Raw genomic sequence first — 20,747 nt, forward strand, 5'->3', positions numbered from 1 at the left:
CTAGGTATGAGTTGGCAAGTAATCTTTTAGAGTGTTCCAAAATTCTTACTTCTTAATATTTGTGAGTCTATGGATCTTAATCAATTTAGTTTATGTATAAACCATAAGTTTGTCCAAGTTGTGTCAAGTCTAAGTCTGTTCATTTAAGAATGTCATTATGATAAATCATCAGTTTATTCAAAAGATGTCAATCCGAGTCTATTAAAAATATGACTGGAAAGCTCAAATCAAGACTGTAATGTTCTCCACAAAAACACTGATTCAAGACTGTAATGCTTACATATTGATACATTAATTTTAACAACCTAACATCCCTTCCCCTTCAGACTGGCAATGCCAGACCACTAACTGAATTATAACAATCTAACATCCCTTCCCCTTTGGACTGGCAAGGCCAGGCCACTAACACTAATTTTATATTTCGTCTAATTTTGCATACTCTGTATCCTTTTACATCATTTGATTATGTGGACTCTTTGTATCAGAGCCAAGGGGGATGTAAAAGGTGTTCATTAGTGTTCATTTATGTATTTTAGGAAAACTCCGAGATATTTGCCGATGGGTAGCCGGACCAGCCAGGTACGCCTTATGTTCTTTACACCCTTAGGATTGTAAGTTTTTTTCTTGAAATATACATCTAAACTCTTATGGATTCCTTTTTTCAACGATCTTTCTCTACCATGTCCACAAATAGCTCATCTAGTTCTAAGAAATTAGTCTGTTATGAAGAAACCATTATTGAGAATTTTAACAAATCTATTGATGATTGGACCATACAAAAGATCTAAAAAAATGAAATATATAAAACCTCTAGATTCCTCTCTTGGTCTACTGACTTAGCTATTAAAACAGAAGAAAGAGATATCCAATTATCAAAACCCTTTGAGACAATCACCTTACTTTCACAAAACTCTTTAGATAAACACTCTTCTAAGGGTTATAAATACATATATATTGGGTTAGTCCAAGTTGATATAAAACCACTAACAAAAGAAGGTCTTGATGCTTCAATCCTTGCCGTACTTAGAGATGCTCGTTTCACTAACTTTGATAAATCTCTTCTTAGTTCAGTTGAATCTAGCCTATGCACAGGACCCATTTCCTTCGATTGTTACCCTAATCTGACAATCTCTCTGCGTTATAAAAATGTATTAAAATCCTTAGTACTTCAAATTAAAACTCATAATTATAAAATGTTAGAAGGGTCCATCCATGTAGCTATAGTATATAGAATTTACTACAAAACCATTTTATCAGCTTTTGCTACAAAAGTTGAATTTCATGGTAAGAGAAGAGAAACACTTCTTCTTCAAACAGACTTAAGTAAATCTAACGCTGTAGTCTCAAAATCTATTCAGTGGAAGGATGTCTCTCTTCCAGATGAGTGGGTTTTAGAGGACGCTGTTGAACCTGAAAAACCATTATTTCCTACTCCAAACCCTCATTTTAAAACCATATCCCAAAGTAGCAGTGGAGAAGTTTGGCTATCTTTTCACAAAAACCAAAAATCAGACTATAATTACGAGAATAACTCTACATATTTTGATACTAATACCATTGATTTAGGAAGATTTTCCCAACTAAATAGTCCAACTAAACCATCTAGATTTTCCACTTCTGATATCCCAACTTCATCTTTAAAAGAAGTAAATTTTACTTCATCAATACCTAAATCTATTTACACCCGTAGAGACAATGAACTTTTACAAGAACCAACTATTCCTACATTTTCTTCAATCACTGAAAATGTTAACGATTGAACACTATAGAAAAAGAATTTTCAATAGATAAAAAAATTTTCATAACGAATTCTATGAAAAGCGAAACTAGTTCTTTAAAAACTTTCTTGATGATAAAAATAAAATACAAACATCATTTTATAATTTTATCTTAGAAACTAAAACAATAATTCCCTTTTTTACCTGGTTTGAATTCTATCAAACCCCTTATCCAGTTCAAAAAGCTCTTCATCTTATTACCCAAAGAAAACCTACTTGAGAAACAATTAATGGTGAAAAATCCTTTAATACCAATCATCCACCTTTACAAGCTTTTAAGTTTTCTATCAAAGATGAACAAATAAACACTGGCCCTTTAAAGCAAGTTAATGAGGATGAAAAGATCAATATTAAAAATTTAATTGGTCAAACCAACTACATCAACATTCATCTAAATACAATCGGAAAACAACTGGAAAGAATTGAATCCCATATTTTAGATACACAATTCAAAACACTGTATAAACCAAATCTACAAATTTTCTTGGGGTCAAATCCTCTCTCGTAGAGGATCTCCATAGCTATCGCCTTTTCGTAAGCTGCCACTGCCTCTATGTTCATGAAGTGAACAGAGTCATACTGCTTGGCCTTTAAATTGTCCTTGGCAGCTTCAGCAGCGTCCTTCCTCGTGATTTTCTCACTACGGAAGGCCTTCATCTTTTCTCCTACCGCTTGGCGAGCGAATTCCTTATCAAGCTCCTTCAGATGAAAATTCTTCAGTTCTTATAAATTGAGCCACCAGTCGCTCACCGGATACCTCTATTCAGTTTCTTCAGTGTATTCGAATCTGAGGTAGTCTACCGGGAACTCTAGGATGAATTTACTGAATGTGATGGATTTCAACTCTCTGAGTTTGCCTTAGTCTTCAGTTAATTCCAACAATCTCGTCCTTCTGTAATATATCTCTGGCGGCACTGGCTCCACAAATTCAGCCCCCGGGGTTGTCGTTACCACATTCCTCTCGTCAGTTGATTTAATCCTCTGAATCATTTTCTCGACCCTTTCTTCAACTCTTTCAAGCTCATTTACTAACGAATCTCGCTTGCTTGGATCTATAAAGTTAGTTTTCAATGAACCTAGGGTTTTACATAATCGTGTCGCTTGATTTGGAAAACTCTAAATCCTGCATTATTAGTTCCAAAATGAAAACAATATTCAAATAACAGGCAAAAATTTCCTAAATCTCAGTGATTTGAACCCTAAGTCTTCCTCCTCATAATGAAACAGAACACTCCAGAGAGGGTTTCGATGTGAACGAGGGGGAAAATCATGGAACATCAAACACATATATTATTGTAAAATTGATCTATATAAAGCAAGAATATCAGTTATTATATCTAAATCTAGCAGATAACAGACTTAGAATCACAGAAATTGAAGTTATAAAAATTTTCGCAAAGGTTGAAGAACATACGGTTTTTGCGAAAATAAATTTTGATTATGCGTTAATGCACATAAAATCAAAGAAAGGAAACCATGAGATCGAATTTTTAGACCAATTTTAGCCTAGATCTTACCTCAGATTTAGCTAAAATTGGGTGAGGGATCGAGATTTTTCAATTTTTAGCTGGGGAGAACTAGCGGTTTCTAAACCTTATTGAGGAAGTTACTGTAGGGTAAAAGTGGAAATGGCTGAGAACTGGGGCATTTATAGAGGACGTTGGTTGCTTATATGGAGAGCGTGAGCGAAGCGATACATAAGTCCATTTTATATTAGTATAAAGATATAACGGAGGCTTACTGGGCGGGTGAGTGGTTAAAGCATTACTTCTAAATACCTATATGACATATAAGCGATACTGGAAGCGGTACTTGGTGAACGGTATTGCTCCTCCAGTATGTATCAGGATAAAACATGCGAAGCGATGGTTGGCTTGGGTCAGGCTTAGGTTAGAAGTTAAAATTCTATCTCTTCTACCTAAGAAAAGCAATAATCGCGGCATTTAAACTACTTCTAGAAAGCAATAATTCTAACTATGGAAGCAATAATAGCTATTCTAAAGAAAGCGATAGCGAAAGCTGTAAATTTTCTTTGACGATTTTAGGGTTAGGCATTCTGGATATCACTTTTGACTATATCACTGAGCAAGTTTATGCACTTCAATCAGATTAATTTTTGCATTGGCCCGCTGCAAAATAGGCCCTTCTATATATGGTTTCAGTCTCGCTCCATTGACTAGGACAGAATCGCTTTCCCTAGGGTTGTCCATGTTGTTGACTCTTATGGCTCCACTTGACAGAACTTGTCTGACTATAAATGGCCCAATCCACCGTGATCTCAATTTTCCTGGGAATAGGTGGAGCCTAGTATCATATGATAAAACCTTGGATCCCTTTGTGAACTCTTTCTTTTTCAACTTCCTGTCGTGATAGAACTTCATCCTTTTCTTATAAAGTTTAGCGCTCTTACATGCAAGGTAGCAGAACTCAGTCAAATCGAGCAATCGTTCGGCGTGTTTCTCCTTTGCAAGGAGAAGGTCAAAGTTCAAATATTTGATAGCCCAATACGTGCGATGCTCAAGTTCCAGGGTAAATGACAGGCTTTTCCATAAACAAGTCTGTACGGGGACATCCCAATTGGAGTTTTTAAGGTTGTTCTATATGCCCATAGCACATCATCCAATTTTTCTGCCCAATTCTTGCGACTTTTATTAACTGTGGTCTGAAGGATGTGTTTGATTTCTCTGTTAGAAACTTCCACCTGACCGTTTTCTTGTGGGTGATAGGGAGTAGTTAGATGTTGGCGAACACCATACTGTTTATGGCAAGTTTGCAGCGCCTTATTCATGAAATGGGTGACTTCATCGCTTATGATAGTTCTGGGATCCCGAACCTTGGGAATATGGTGTATTTTAGGAAACAAATCACAGAACGAGCATCATTCGTTTGGAGCGCTTGCGCTTCGACCCATTTGCTTGCGTAATCCACCGCCACCAGAATGTATAATTTCCCATTTGAATTCAGAAAGGGGCGCATAAAATCTATCCCCACACGTCAAAAATGTCCACAAACAAGATTCCAGTTTGAGGCATCTCATCCTGTTTTGAGATAGAGCCCAATCGTTTACACTTATTGCAAGCTTTGGCAAAGGCATCAATATCTTTTTTTAGGGTAGGCCAAAAGAAGCCTGACTGCAAAACTTTGGCCATGACATTCGTTCAGAATTAGCGGGACCTCTAATTTGGCTACATAGTGGCGAATTATCCCATCAGAGCCGATATTTAACAAATAAGGTTCATCCCAAAAATAATCCTTTGCCAAACTAAGCAATCTCTTCTTTTCCCTTTGTACAGTGTGAGCGGGAAAGTGCCCCGTGGTCAAGAAATTTGCCAAGTCAGCAAACCATGGCTCCTTCCCTCGCACTAAGAACAACTTCTCATCAAGGAATAATTCATTGATACCTGAAGATATGTCCTCCATCTGCCTTAATCTACTAAGGTGATCAGCAACATAATTTTCCTTCCCCTTCCTGTCCATGATCTCTATATCGAATTCTTGGATCAAAACAGCCCATATGATCAAGCGGGCCTTTGTCTCCTTCTTCTTTATAAAATACTTGTTCGTTGCATGGTTTATGTTTACAATGTTCTTGCTTCCGAAAAGATATTTCCTGAATTTCTCGAAAGCGAAGACAATAGCAAGCAACTCCTTCTCGGTAGTAGTGTAATTTTTTTGAGAAGAATCCAACATCCTACTGGCGTAGTAAATGACGTTCAGCTTGGATTCCACTCTTTGGCCTAACACAGCGCCGTAGTCACTTTCATCCATCATTAACTCGAATGGCTCGCTCCACACTAGTGCAGAAATGATGGAAGCGGTGGTGAGCTTCTCCTTCAGAATGAGGAAAGCCTCCTTACATTCGCTTGACCAATCACATTGAGCATCCTTGTATAGTAGTGCGGTGAGCGGTTGTGTGATTTTACTCAAGTCCTTGTAAAGCGATGGTAAAGACCAGCATGTCCAAGAAAACTTCTTACTCCTTTCTCATTCGAGGGCGCTGGCATCTTTTCGATTACACTAACTTTTAATCTATCTACCTCAATTCTGGAAGTCGAGATCTTATGGCCTAGAACAATTCCTTCATTTACCATTAAATGACACTTCTCCCAGTTAAGCACAAGGTGAGTCTCAATGCAGCGAAAAAACACTTTTTCCAGATTATTCAGGCATTAGGAAAATGTCTTGCCATACACCGAGAAATCATCGATGAAAACTTCAATGCAGGAGTCCAGAATATCGCTGAATATATGATACATACATCACTGGAAGGTGGCTGGGGCATTGCAAAGCCCAAATGGCATCCTTCTATAAGCGAACGTACCGTATGGGCACGTAAATGTCGTCTTCTCACAGTCCTCCGGCTTGATGAAAATATGATGGTAGCCTAAGTAGCCATTGAGGAAACAATAGTATTCGTGTCCTGCGAGCTTCTCAAGCCATTGATCAAGGAATGGTAGTGGAAAGTGATCCTTCTTGGTTGCTGCGTTCAACCTCCTGTAGTCGATGCACACTCTCCATCAAGTGACAGGTCTTGTTATGAAAACGTCCCCTTCGTTGCTTGTCTGCTCGACAAAGCCTCCTTTCTTGGGGACCACCTCAGTTGGGCTAACCCATTGGTTGTCACTTATCGGATAGATGATTCCTACATCGAGAAGTTTGATTACCTCTTTCTTCACTACCTCTTGCATATTCTCATTTAGACGCCGCTGAGACTGTCTGCATGGCTGCTCATCAGCATCCAGTCTAATATGGTGCATACAAACTACTGGGCTGATTCTTTTTATATCAGATATCCTCCATGCAAAAGCAGCTTGTCTTCTTTTGAGAAGCGAGACAAGCTGAGCCTCTTGGTCCGGCAGTAGTAAGGCAGAGATTATCAGCGGGTAAGTCACCTCTGGACCAAGGTATATATATTTGAGGTGTTCAGGTAGTTTTATCAACTCGTCCTTTAATGCAGGCCTCACTCTCTGGCTTTGCTTGCTCAATGGACTTAGTGGGAGGTATTACCCTATCGCTTTGCCCACCAAAGCCCAAAATATTGTCCAGCTCGAGCAAACCATTATCTGAAATTTCTTCCAGAGTTTCAAACGGTAAACAATTCTCAAAATTTGATAATTCATTTAACTCATCAATAAAATCACAATTTTCTTTCTGAGGTTGGCGCATGGCATTGTTCATAGAAAATATGACTTTATTGATCCCTTTTCGGGAGTTATTGATCTATCAGCAAGTTGTATTACAGTTTTGCATGATTCAACCTCATAAAGCCCTAATTTACTAAAAAGAGAAAAAGCCATAAGATTGATACTAGCTCCTAAATCATATAATGCCCTAATCGGTTCTAAATTCCCAATAGTACATATAATGATAAAACTCCCAGGATCGTTTAGTTTCTTCGGGAGTTCCTCCTTAAATACGGCGTTGCACACACTTTCCAATTGCACCGCTGCAGCTTCATCCGGAAATGCCAACTTCTGATTGATTATATCTTTCACGAACATAGCGTAATGTGGCATCTGCAACAAAGCATCAGCAAACGGTATAGTGACTTTAAGACTACGGAAAGTATGTACAAACTTCTCAAATTCCCTGGAGTCATCCTTTTTCCTAAGCATGGCTGGAAAAGGGGCCCTGCCTACCGATTGAGCAGGGGCTTTTTCCTTCTGTTCAGGTATCCAAGCTGCTGGTGTCGCTCGCGGCTGGGATAGACCTTCTTCCTCGCTTGGGATTTATTTATCTTCATCATGTACAAGTAAATTAGCAACAATAGGAATAGAAGAGAAGTTGATACCTCTGTCTGGAAGTGGTGGTGATTGCGTCCGCTTTCCACACCTTGTTTCGACAGCCTTCGCTTGGTTTGGGACAGTCGAGACTATCCCAAGCAACGTCTGTTTCTATTTCTGCTTCATAGCTTCAGCTATCTGCCCGACCTGAATCTCCAGCATCTTAATTAGGACAGATGTATTACGTTGGAACTCTTGATTTGCCCGCTCAGTATTCCTCCAGAGCTCTTCCAGACTCAGCGGCCGTTGAGCTGCTGTGGGAGGTTGAGCAAAAATAGGTGCCTGCTGCGGAAAGTGGGGGGTCTGAAAATATTGTTGTTGTGGATAAAATCCCCTTTGATAATATTGTTGCGCCGTGAACGGTTATGGCTATTGAAATTGTTGCTGAGGACGTGGTCCAACGGGCCCTTGAGTGTGCCCCTTCTAAAATTGCTAGAAATGAGGAGCATTTCTATTTGCCATATAGAAAACCTCCGCTGGGTTCTGAGTCTGCTAAGATGAGCTCTCAGCGACCTGCGGGCCAGATTGGTTAACGTAGGCGCACTCCTCAGTAACCACGGCTTCATTTACTACCTGTTTTCATTTATTACCGAGGTCCTTGGAAAGCTCTTTAATTTGAACTGACAGACTGTCGATCCTAGCGTCTTGTGAGACCATAACAGGAACCTGGTAAAGACCCCTTGACGTCTCTGGCCTGTTGGTCTCTGGCCAACTAGTCTGATAGGCCGCCATCATTTCAATCAAAGCCCTCGCTTCTTAAGCACACCGCCCCATAAGCAAGTTGTCTGCCGCTGCATCTAGAGATATCCTTAACTCTGGAGTGATCCCTGAGTAGAAGATCTGGAGCTCTATAAAGACTGGAATTTCACGATTAGGGCAGTTGCGGAGCAGCTGCTTATAGTGGCTCCACACTTTGGGCAGAGTCTCATCACCAGCCATCTTAAAACTTAGTATCTTATTCCTCTGGCTGATGGTCTTTGACACAAGGTGTTATTTAGTTAGGAAGGCTTGCACTGCTTCTTTGAAAGTGGCAGGAACGGGGTAGAGATTATCAAACCACTTCCTTGCCTCTCCTGATAAAGAAAAGGGAAACATAATTAGTTTTACAGCGTCCTCTATGATGCCGTGTGATTTGGAGGTGGCAGCGATCCTATTAAAGTTCTGCAGATGATCATATGGGCTTTCGTTGAGCAGCCCAGGAAATTGGCTCTGGGTGGCCAAGCTTACTAGCGCTGGCTTCACCTCGTAATGCGCAGAGCCTTTGGGCGCAGAACTAGCGATCAAAGTGCTATCCAGAAGGGACTGATAGTGAACGTCCATGGGGACTTCAGCAAGCGGGCGATCAGCAGCCCTTTGTCTCTCTTGCCTCTGGTTAGGCTCAGCAGTAGGTGGAGGGGGAGCGATGATGATGGGCGTCGATGCAGATGTGGCAGAGTTAGAAGAGGTCCCAACGACAGTCTGTAAAGCTGGGACAGCAGTAGAGGGAGCAACAACAGTTCCTTGGTTTGCCATGATCCTTTCTCTTGTTAGTTCTCTGAATAGACGTCAAACGCTGAAAACTCTTTGGACCCCTACATAAAGATAGCCACACCAAATGAAAAAGTTAGAAAGACAACAAAGGAAACATAAAACAACGAAACAAAATTACAAAATTTAAAGGTAACTTATGGCGCATCACTAGATCTTTTCAAGATTTAATTTTTTAAGTTCAAAATCCCCGGCAACGGCGTAAAATTATGACATAGCCAATTTTATATATTCAAGTACAGGGAATTTTGGTCAAAAAATAAGGTGTAATGGACTATTGTGAGCGATCAGATATAAAGAAAAATGTTTAGTTGTACACCTTGAATCGTTTATCATAATTATTTATACTCTTTAGCTGGTGAGTTTACAGGTCGAATATAGGGATTTTAAGTCATGAAGTTAAATTGAGTGTTAATCTGGTGAAAATGGCGATAAAGCGGTAAAGAGACCCGCTTGGAAGTGAGTCTGAATTTAAAATTAGAAATAACTAGAAAAACAAAAGAAAGTAGTAAGGGTGAGCAAAGATGAGCGGAGGTGGCGCCAGTGGTTGGTGAGCGGTAGGGAATACGAGCGAAGGGGCACTGTATATTTATATATAGATTGAGCGGAGGAGGGTGATAAAGAGGCGTTGTATCTGATTTGTGCGTTCCTTAATGGCTAGATTATCCTGGATGTAATGAGCGAGTGATGCTGGTGTTTAGTCGAAAAATATACGTATAATACAAAGACAGCATGAGGAATTAAGGTAATCCTATAAACAAAATCATAGAGAACTTAGATCGCTGATACTTGAACTTAAGGGAGTTACAACAAGACTTCAATGACGCCCATAATTAGAATATGATAAGAAAGAAACCCTATTGTCACTACGAGTTTCTGTGACCTAATAGACCACCGCCTATACCTCATTAATTATCCCAATTTTTGTCTCTTTAGTGGCTTTACCCTTCTGTTACCTCTTTTTAATCAAAATCGAATTCAGATTAGTAATTAAGCAGCTCGGCAAGGCTTTCACGTACTTAACTACATTGAACTACCTTGGATTTGTTTTTTACGTAAAACAAGGCTTGGATAATATATTTTTATGTGTTCTTTCTCAGCGATTTGGAGTTCTTTACAACTCAGATTTATATAAATGTGAGAATAGAGAAGGAGTGACGATGAAGAACAATTGATATTTCATTACTTACTATCAAAACATTAAAGTTTTATGGCTACGAAAATTGTAAATCAAAGCGGTAAACTAGGACTAAGGAAACAGTAAAGTAGCGGCCAAGGTAGGAGAAAAATCTCAACTCCCCTGGCCATTCGTGCTGAGAACTCTCTTACAGGGTTGGAGCTCTCGAAAGGCAGAAAGACAACTATTAATTTGCGTAAAAGTGTACTTGTATACTCCTCTCGAAGTATCTTTACAAATAGACATCTGGCCTATTTATAGCTAATTGAAGTTGCAGTTGCAAGCAGTTAAGAAGTGGTTCCAACCGCTGAGCAGTTAGGCACTTGATGGCGGTTATTCCGTTGAAGCAGTTGTTAGCCACAACTTCCAGGGTGCTCGCTTCGCTTGCTTTGACTTGTAGGGGCGCAGATCTTCCTCGTTTGCCCAGACGGCTGGAGCGCATCAGCGCAGTTAAGCGGAATTATCTATGCTGGCTGGTAGTGGAATGGTTGTTCCGCTGCGGGTTGGAAACTTAGGCAGTATCAGCAGTGTTTTGTCGTCGCTTCGCTGTGGTAGCTGTTTGAGTCGCTGGCATGAACCATGAGAGCGTTGTTTGTTTAGAGGATATGGTCATCGCTTGCTTTTCATGCCTTAGCTTTTCTGGACCAGAATCACCGCTTGAAAAGGCAAAAATCGTTACTAATCTCAACAAACCAATTCTAGATCATGCCAAGATGAATAGATCAATAAAGTTTGCCATAAATCAGATATTGTGATGGTTTTCATGCCGAACTTAAAGTAATACATAGTTTTGTTAAGCAGAGAATATGTTCATATTAGGAGTTATCATCCTTTGCTTTGTCTGTAGCCTTTTACTACGAGATGGGCTTTGTATTTGTCAATAGACCCATCAACCTTGAGTTTATTTTTCAAAACCCATTTACTCCCTAGTTGTTTGCAACCTTCGGGGAGGTTATATAACACCCAAGTTTTATTATGCATTATTGAGTCTATTTCACTATCTATTGTTTTCTTCCAAAAAGAAGCATTAGGACTAGATAGTGTTTCCTTGTTCGTTGCTAGATCATTGTATAACATATACGTAACAAAATCTGGACCAAAGGTTTTCTTGACCCTTGTCCTTTTGCTACACCTAGGCTCTAAAGCCTTTTGATCAGGGCTATTGGTCATTTGTCTTTTTACACCCCGTAGTTCTTCATCTACGGATTTTAGGTTGGACTGGATCATTTCCTTACAAGGGTAGATATTTTCATAGAATGTGGCATTCCTTGATTCTATTGTAGTTCCCTCGGTCATCCCAGGGATTTCCGATTTGTGAACTATGAAACGATAAGCACTATTGTTTAGTGCGTATCCGGTAAATATGCAATCTACCATTTTTGGGCCGATAGCGACTTGCTTTGGAGGCGGAACTTCCACTTTTCCTAGGCACCCCCACTCTTTGAAGTATTTGTATATGGGTTTCTTGCCTTTCGGTAGTTCGTAAGGGGTGGCATCCTTACCCTAAAGTGGAATCTTATTCAGGATATAATTTGCAGTCAGTACCACCTCCCCAATAGGTTTTGGGGAAGTCCTGAACTTATCAATAAGGCATTTATCATTTCCTTAATTGTTCGATTTTTGTATTCTGCAACACCATTCGCTTGAGGTAAATATAGAGCCGTTGTCTGATGAATTATGCCACTTTCGTTACATAATTCATTCAACGGAACCACATATTCACCACCTCTATCACTTCAAACTTTCTTGATTTTACAATCAAGTTGATTTTCTGCCTCGGTTTTGAAGTTCTTGAAGGCCTCGATTGCGTCGCTCTTTTCCCTTAATAGGTAAAGATAGCAATACTTTGTGCAGTCATCGATAAAGGTAATGAACTATTTATTTTCACCTCTAGTTTGCACAAATTTTGAATCACATACATTAGTGTGAATTAACTCTGATGGCTTGTTCTTCCTTTCGGCATACGGGAATGGTAGTTTTGCCATTTTGGCCTCCAAGCAAACTTCAGATTTGTTTTGGGTGTTCACATATTTTATATTTAGTAAATTCATATTTACTAATCTTTTTAAAGAATTTAGGTTTACATGACCTAATCTACAATGCCATAAAAGAGAATACTCGATCAAGTACGAAGAAGAAACAACATTTTGATTATTAGTAGGTGGTGCTCTGCGCACGACCATTACATTCAATTTGAACAACCCATTTGTTAGATAACCCATACCTAGGAACATCTCGTTTTTTGATAATATAACTTTATCTGCTACAAATACAAGTTTAAAACCATGCTTAACTAGCAGCGGTCTTGAGACGAGATTTTCCCGAAAGTCTGGCACATGTAGGACATCTTTTAGGGTTAGTTCTTTGCCAGACTTTTCACATTATTTGTTTCGTACACAACAGCGATGAGATCACGATCAATCCGGTGGCTCGTCTCGACTAGTTGGGAACTCGGCTTCTTCTTTTTCGGTGCCTTGCAGTCCTTAACCTGGTGTCCTGTTTTACCATAGTTAAAACAGTTACCTATAAACCTTGACTGTTTGGCTTTGTCCTTGTCCGTTTGAGTTGGGCGTGCAAATTTTTTGGATGGATCTCTGACCAAGTTAGCTTTAGCAATATCTCCGCTTTTAGCCTTGTGCTACTATCTATTGTTTTACTCTATCCGAATTCAGACAATCAGATCTTCAAGCCCCACTTGTTTTAGCTCATGCTTCAGCCCGTGCTTGATGTTGCTCTAACTCGGGGGCAATTTCTCAATCATCACACTCGTGATGAACTTTTTTTGTAGTGACATCTCTTCGTCGATAACATAGTAAACAATGTGTTTAAATTCTTCCATTTGTTCGACAACAGACTTGCCATCTACCATTTTATAGTCCATAAACCGGGCCACAACAAACATTTTAGAACCGGCATTCTCGGACTTATATTTTTTCTCAAGGGCATCTCACAACCATTTTGCACTCTTTATTTTACAATATACATTATAAAGAGAGTTAGAGGACTACTAATATGATATTTCTCGTCATGTAGTCTTTGTGTGCCCACGAAGCATAATTCACATGCGTCTGCTGGTCCACACCGGGTTGTGGGGTAATTGGGACATCGTCCAACACGAACATGGCAAACTCAATCGTAGTCAGGTAGAAGAGTATCTTTTCCTGCCACATCTTAAAGTCCACTCCAGTGAATGGTTGTGGAACTTGTACATGGGGCATCATCTGCGGGCCAAGCCCAGGACCAACAATTTGGGCCGCGAATGAAGCAGATGGTGCGGCCACAAACCTAGGAAAGCCCCCACATCTCCCTGGGGCAAATCCAAAAAATATAAGGATACCAACAAAGGAAACTAGAACAAATGAAAGAGCGACTACCTTGATTGCGGCTCCGGCGGCGGCTACGGCGACTCCTCCGAAGGCGGATTCGGAAACTCCTCCAGCGGTGGCTCTGACAACTCCGGTGACTCCTCCGAAGATGGTTCTGGCGGTGAATTCTCCGGCGAAAACTCCGACGGAAGTTCCGGCAGCGACTCCTCCGGCGGTGTCTCCGGAGACGGCTCCGGTGGTTCTGGTGGCTCTGGCGGCAACTTCGGCAGGGATTGACATTCTCACAAAGTAGTATCTAATTTTTTGATTGTTGGTTTAAAAGGGTATTGCAAGAGTAACATCTACCGTGAAACCGAGTGGAGGATGGATCATCTTTCCAAAATTAGATACGCCCCGGTAGTGCCTTTAGTGGCTAGCGTTCTAACCCAAAGATAAAACAGTTTCTGTCTCCAATGAGAGTGGCACCTCTAATCGTTGGAGCTCCGACAAACAAAGTGAGAGAGGATTTGAGCTGTGGAGGTTTCCGGAAAGCTAGAAGAGATGAGAGAATGAGGAGAGAGTTTTTGGTGTATTTAGAATGAAGGGGCGAGGCCTCTTTATATAGACGTCTCCACTCGGCCAAAATGAAAGGGGATCAATTACGATCATAATTACGACCTTAATTACTGATTTAATTTAATCTAAATTCAAACCTTCCGTTTGAAGATCTCGTAATTGATTCTAATTACAAACTTTCTGTTTGTGAAAATCATAATTTATTCTAATTTCAAACATTCCATTTGAAATGATTTGTAATTTATTCTAATTTCAAACCATCCGTTTAAGATTATTATAATTCTATCCAATGGATAATGTTTTTATCCAAATAATACTGCGACTTAGGTCATATACCTGGGTTTAAATTGGGGCTGCACAATTTGGTTTGTCTTGAGACAGAAAAAATAGCCAATATATTAATCAAATCCCATATACAATAAATAAATAATATTTATTTATTTCTTCCAAATTAATTTAATCAATTTGGTACACTGGCCCGTCGCATTTTCACTCACCAAATAATTGGTTGTAAAATAACCGATTATCCAACACGTAGCTACTGCTTCAGCCCATAATTTTTTTGGAACACCCTTTGCGATGATCATGCTTCTACCCATCTCAACAATGGTGCAATTTTTACATTTAGTTACGCCATTTTGCTGTGGCGTGTAAGGTAAAATTAACTCTTTATGAATTTCATTCTCTTTAAAAAAACTCAATGAACTAAAATGAAACAAATTCACCACCTTGATCAGTCCAAAGTGTTCTAATTTGGCACCCACTTTGTTTCTCCACCAACTCCTTCAATTTTCTGAAATTTTCGAAAGCCTCTTATTTATTTTTCAAGAAATAGACCCAACACATCCGAGTGAAGTCATCCACAAATAGAAAAAAATATCGACTCTCTCCAAGAGGCTCCACAGACATAAGCCCACACAAATCCGAATGAATGAGCTCAAGACAAAATGATGCCCTCTATGTTTTTCCCACTAGAAATGAAGGCTTTGTCTATTTTCTATAAACACACCCTTCACAAAAATTTAGACTATGAAGTTTAGGTAGCCCAAGAACCATGCCTTTCTTCACAAGCATATGCAGCGCTTTAATGTTTAAGTGACCATATATGTTATGCCAAAGTTTAGTTTCTGTATCCACATTAGCAACAAAGGCACAACCAAGCTTCACATCCAGAGGGAACATCTTGTTCGATGTCATCTTAACATTGAAAATCTTTCTACTGGTCTTGTTCTCAGTGATGTCACATGATTCATCATTAAATAGAACCAAACAACCACTCTTCAATAGTTGTCCAACACTTAGTAAATTATGAGCAAGTGATGAGACATGTTGTACCTTACAAATAAATTTTGTATTGCCTTCGGTGGTTCTAATCATAACTTTACCTCTACCCTCAACATTGATTGGCTTGTCATTACCAAGACGAACTTCTGATTTTTCTGTCTCGTCCAGATCTTTGAACAATGTTTTTTTTTTTACCACACATATGATTGGAACACCCACTATCAATAAACCAAACATCATTGATTACATTATTCATAGTGGAATGAGTAATGAATAGATTACTCTTCTCTTCATGTATTATGGTGAAGTTTGCATGCTTCTGGTCATCCTTTTGTTTTTTCTTTTGTTTAGACCAGCAACCAACCTCTTTATGCCCGTACTTTTTGCAATAATGGCATTCTCCAGAAAAATAATTGCATCGTCTTCGTTGACCACAATTTATACCACGATAACAACTTCTTTCTTGGCCTCTACTTGTTGTGTTATCCGGCTTCTTCCAAGAAGTAGAATCTTCCTTGCCCTTAGATTGAAGCTCTCCCTTCATTTGGAAAGCCCTTTCTTTGGTTTTCTCAGTAGATCTATTCAACCGATCCTCATGACTCAATAAGGAACCCATCAACTCATCAAAAATGTAAGTAGATTAGTCCGTCTCTTCAATAACCACAACAACATGATAAAACTTTGAGGTTAAACTTCTCAAAACTTTGTTTACCACAATATTATTATTTATTTCGTCACCATAGGACTTCATAAGATTAACAAGCGCAGACACCGTTGAGAGACAATCTTGCAAAAACTCTTTTCTCTCATTGACAACTCAAAATCACGACGCAGGGTTTGCAATTTTACCGTAATAATATTCTCATCTCCCAAATATTCTTGCTTAAGGATATCATATGTTTGCTTTGACGTATCAACTGTTGTAATCTAGAGAAAATACTATTACCAAAAGCCTGCTGAATAAGGAAGAACATCTTGGCATCCTTCTTTCGATTATCCCTTGTTGCATGTGCGATTCAGATCTATCATTGACGAACCCTGTCTCTACTATATCGCAAAGTTCTTGAGATTTGAACAAGGTTTTCATTTTTAAACTAAAAAAATGATAATATTCCCATTTAAACATTGGAATTGAAACCTGAGAACTCGAATTGTTGGCCATGATTGAGATTCACCAATTCTTTCTCGATCAGTTTACTGATTGCTGGTGTCCTCCAATATGCGCCTCTCACCAAACTAAAACTCGGTAGCTCTAATACCAAATTTTTGGGGGGAAAGCTTCGTAAACTCCATCAATTTTTTACATATGATGGCTACAAGGAAGAAGAAGAAGAATATGCGTATATTATTATTTTTTGAATTCAAAAGTTCAACAATAAAACAAAATATACGAATATTAAAATTGATTTCATCAAATCAACCCAAATAGAAAAGTAATAATCACTTTTTATTTGGATACTTTATTTAGATAATTCCTTAATATATTTATAATATTAATATCATAAAATATTTAAAATATTTGAAGCATATTATTCAACGTATAGCTCACTTATTGAGTAAGAAAACTGGATGAAATAAGTTTCCTTACCACTGAAATTGAATGGGGGCAATTCTCCATGTATTTGACATTATGTTGACTATCTTCATTCATCTCATTTGTCTTGTATATGTATTTGTATTGTATATATATTTTTGGAAACTGTCCATACGTAGGAGAATAATTTTGACACTTTTGTCCGTATGCCAAAAAAAAAAAAAAAATATTTATATTTAACAAATCCAATATAAGGAGAACCTAGTCTTTATTAATTAATTTATTTTCCAAGAAATAATAATCAATGGAAAAACAAAAACCTTATCTTACAGCTCGTACATTAATTAACTCACTAACTAGCAAAACGTACGCAGTAGTAAGTTTTGTTTCTAGCTACAAAAACCTTTGATTGAAACAACTTAAGTGGTGGGATCCCATCCGCAGGTGGTGATGGAGCTCGCTCTATGTATATATATATGTATATGGATGTGGTGTGGCGTGAGTGGTGCGGTTTGGGTCAGGCGGCAGGCGCGGGAAGGCCGGGAGGTGCGGGAGCACAGACGGGCGGATTCTGCCTGCCGACGAATGTGGGCTGTACGTTGGAGCACTTAGTTTTGATGGGGCCATACACCGGATCCCCAACGTAGGTAATATCCACGTCGCCAATCTCGATGGCCTCGCAGGGCTTGGCGCTGCTGCAAGAAAGAACTACGGCCTCGCAACTGTTGGCAGTCCCCCTGACGTTCTTCACGCTCACACCCGAGATCTTGATGGAGGAGGCTTGCTGCAGCATATGTGTGTGTATATATGATATATGATATATGATAGGATCCACGAAAACAAAGAGAGGATGGCTTTAATTATTTATTTTTTACCGTTCTGTCGCATTGATTCCAGGGGCAGTACTCCTGATCAATGATGATGGGATTGCTGACATTGTCGACGATTATGTCCTCGAAATGAATATTGTTTATGCACAAGGTGGCCGGCCCGTTAGGCCATGTCTTAATTCTAACGCCATTCTGTGTCCCTTTGAACGTCACGTTCTGCACATATATTCCATTCACATCCTTTTCGTTCGCAAACTTGCCCATGCTTCCAATGCTGACGCCGTGGCCCGGACCGCAGGTTACATTCTGGACGCGGATTTCACAGGTCTCGTCACCGATGGAAACACAATCGTCCCCAGTTTGTATGATGGAGTCGATCACCGTGATCTGTGAGGAACGCCCGATGTGAATTCCATCGGTGTTTGGGCTCTCCCCCGGCGCGCTCACCATGAATCGTTGGAAGGTCACGTTGTGGCTCGAGATACAGTTCACGTGGAAGTTCTTGCTGTCTTTTGTGGTCACGTCTCGGATAACCGTGTGGTTGATGAAGTTGAAGCTCAAGTTCTGCATGTTTAGTTTGATGAAAATATACTTGTTAGAGGATAATGATTATGGATGTTGTTGTTTGATATATCTATGTATGTATATCTACGAAACTAAAATTATTTAATGAACGCTTGCTTCTTCTTCTTCTTCTTCTTCTTCTTCCTCTTACCATGGGGAGTTTGGCACATTTCTGGTTCTTGTTGCAATCATTTTGCTTCCATGCCATCTCGCCCATGCCGTCGAAAACTCCTCCTCCGTAGATGGTTAAGTTGCTGATGTAGTTAATGGTTATCCATTCGCATTCTTTGTCGGGCAATGCTTGCGGATCCGGTGATGCTTGAACGGTGCCTTGAACCACAAGATCGATAGGGGCCAGGCTAGGCCCGCACAGCTTCACTTGGCTTAAACACCAATTCCCTGGTGGAATCAATATCTGAACCGGCACCGGCGATGCAATCGCCTCTTTCCAAATCGCTGTTAAGGCCTGTTGCATTCGTCCATTTTATTTTATCTGGCCACATATATAAAATTAAAATTATGGACTATAATAGCTACCTGAGCAATGTCAACGCCGGGAGCCGCGCCGTACTTGGTGATATCCTTTAGGCACGGCGCTTGTCCGGGCACTTGCGGGGCACCTGGCCCTGGTAACTGACCGGGGGGAACTAGGGGCGGCCCCTGACCGGGAGGAACCAGCGGCGGACCCTGACCCGGGGGAACTTGTGGAGGACCTAGCCCTGGAAACTGTGCGTTGGCTTCGAATTCAAACACCGATATACAGAACAGAATTGTGGCCACGCCCACCGCCGCTTTGCTTGCCATATTGTCTTTGTTTTTTATTTTTACAGTGAAGTGTAGCTTCAATGTGATGTCTTAGCAATATGTCTTTGACAATTTATAGTTTTATGAGCAGTAATGAGCATCGAAAAACAATTCTGTTCGCACAATCACCGTGTTTTTTGCTATTCTCGTGGTGGGCGTATTATTTGTATAACCACCATCTCCACCTTAAAAAGCTAGGAAACATTGATTACAGATTTTTTTTTTTAACTCTAACTTATGTAAATATGAAATGATTAATATTTTACCGTATAATTTGTAGTTTGTCGTCGAGCTCGGCATATTTATTGGATCTTGTAAGATTTTCAGGGTTATTATATATTTATACTTTAAATTGTCTTTAGGAATTTAAATTTGAAATACTCCATTCCTTAAATAAAAATATATATTTACTTTAGATTTGAAATTAAAAAATATATATATATCATTTTAGTTATACTAGTTAGTTAACAGTAATATAAAGATAATTTTTTTCTTTTTTTTTTATATAAAAATAATAATGTCACGTAAAATAGGAATATTTGTGAATATAATAAAATAAAATATATTTTTAAATAGTTAATTTGTAACTATATCCAAAAATATAAATATGTATATTATTTTTTTTTTTAAAGAAGGGAGGTAGTATAATTTTATAAAATAGAGAATATATTTCTATGTAAATTATATTGTTGAAAAAGAATAGCAAACCATAAGTAAGAACGACTAAACTACATGCCTTCTAAATTTAGTTGATTTTACATAAAATCAAATTCTTGTGGTGTGTCATGAAAACATAAGATTTATTTATTTTAACAAAATGTTTGAAACAATGAATGCTAAAAAATTGCCATGATTATTGAAATAAATGAAAATTGATTCAATATATTTGTCACGGTTACAATGTTTGATTAAATATAATCAGCTCATACAATAATATATCCAAAAATCATATTAGTATTATGAGTCATTATTTATTTATGATAGGTGTCATCTTATTACCTTAACACATGTCTATGTTTGATGACTAATTGCAATGAAAATGACTTATAAATAAGTCTTGTATCTAATGTAAATAAAAATGACTTTTCATTTCTTGATATCATACTCTCTCTCTATCGTCTCTCTACTCTCTCTCTAAAATATATATATACTTTATTACACATCTATACATATACATATACATATAGTATATATATATTACATATCATATATTTTATACACCATACACATATATATCTATGTTATCTTATATAAAATATATATTTGTTATATTTTATAACACGTTATCAGCACGAGGCTTTGCCGAGGAAGTGCACATAAAAGATAGCGTATTTTTTTTTGTTATTTTTGTTGTATTACTCGGAAGATTGCGGAATTTTTGGTAAGTATTTATTTTCTTTTAATTATGTCTAATATAGCAAAGTTTGAATTTCCCCTACTGGCAATTACTGGAAATAATTATATGTCGTGGGTAATGGATGTCGAAATGCACCTCGAATTCATGGGGCTTTCGAAAACAATAATTAGTGAAAATGAATGCACAAATCAAGAACGTGCAACGGCAATGATTTTCTTGCGTCATCAT

At 38.7% G+C, this 20,747-nt stretch overlaps 1 protein-coding gene across 1 annotated transcript; it reads right to left on the reverse strand.

Annotated features, from left to right (window-relative positions):
- Nucleotides 1-17,481: 17,481 nt before the first annotated feature.
- On the reverse strand, nt 17,482-19,162 carry LOC127247083 (exopolygalacturonase-like). Its single transcript, XM_051268789.1, has 4 exons — nt 18,896-19,162; nt 18,510-18,824; nt 17,840-18,358; nt 17,482-17,748 (listed from the first exon to the last, which is right to left on the reverse strand). The coding sequence occupies exons 1-4, from the start codon at nt 19,160-19,162 to the stop codon at nt 17,482-17,484; spliced, it is 1,368 nt and encodes a 455-aa protein (XP_051124746.1).
- Nucleotides 19,163-20,747: the final 1,585 nt, after the last annotated feature.

This window comes from Andrographis paniculata, unplaced genomic scaffold, assembly GCF_009805555.1.
Source record: "Andrographis paniculata isolate CXL003 unplaced genomic scaffold, ASM980555v1 Contig32END, whole genome shotgun sequence".
Taxonomy (NCBI): Eukaryota; Viridiplantae; Streptophyta; class Magnoliopsida; order Lamiales; family Acanthaceae; genus Andrographis; species Andrographis paniculata.

What these genes read in the sequence shown, in the direction of transcription:
- LOC127247083 (XM_051268789.1), bottom strand. Translation starts at nt 19,162, where the DNA reads ATGGCAAGCAAAGCGGCGGTGGGCGTGGCCACAATTCTGTTCTGTATA. An exon ending in AATGTGCCAAACTCCCCATG is followed by an intron (nt 18,359 to 18,509) that starts GTAAGAGGAAGA and finishes CTAAACATGCAG; the next exon opens with AACTTGAGCTTCAACTTCAT. An exon ending in GGAATCAATGCGACAGAACG is followed by an intron (nt 17,749 to 17,839) that starts GTAAAAAATAAA and finishes CATATGCTGCAG; the next exon opens with CAAGCCTCCTCCATCAAGAT.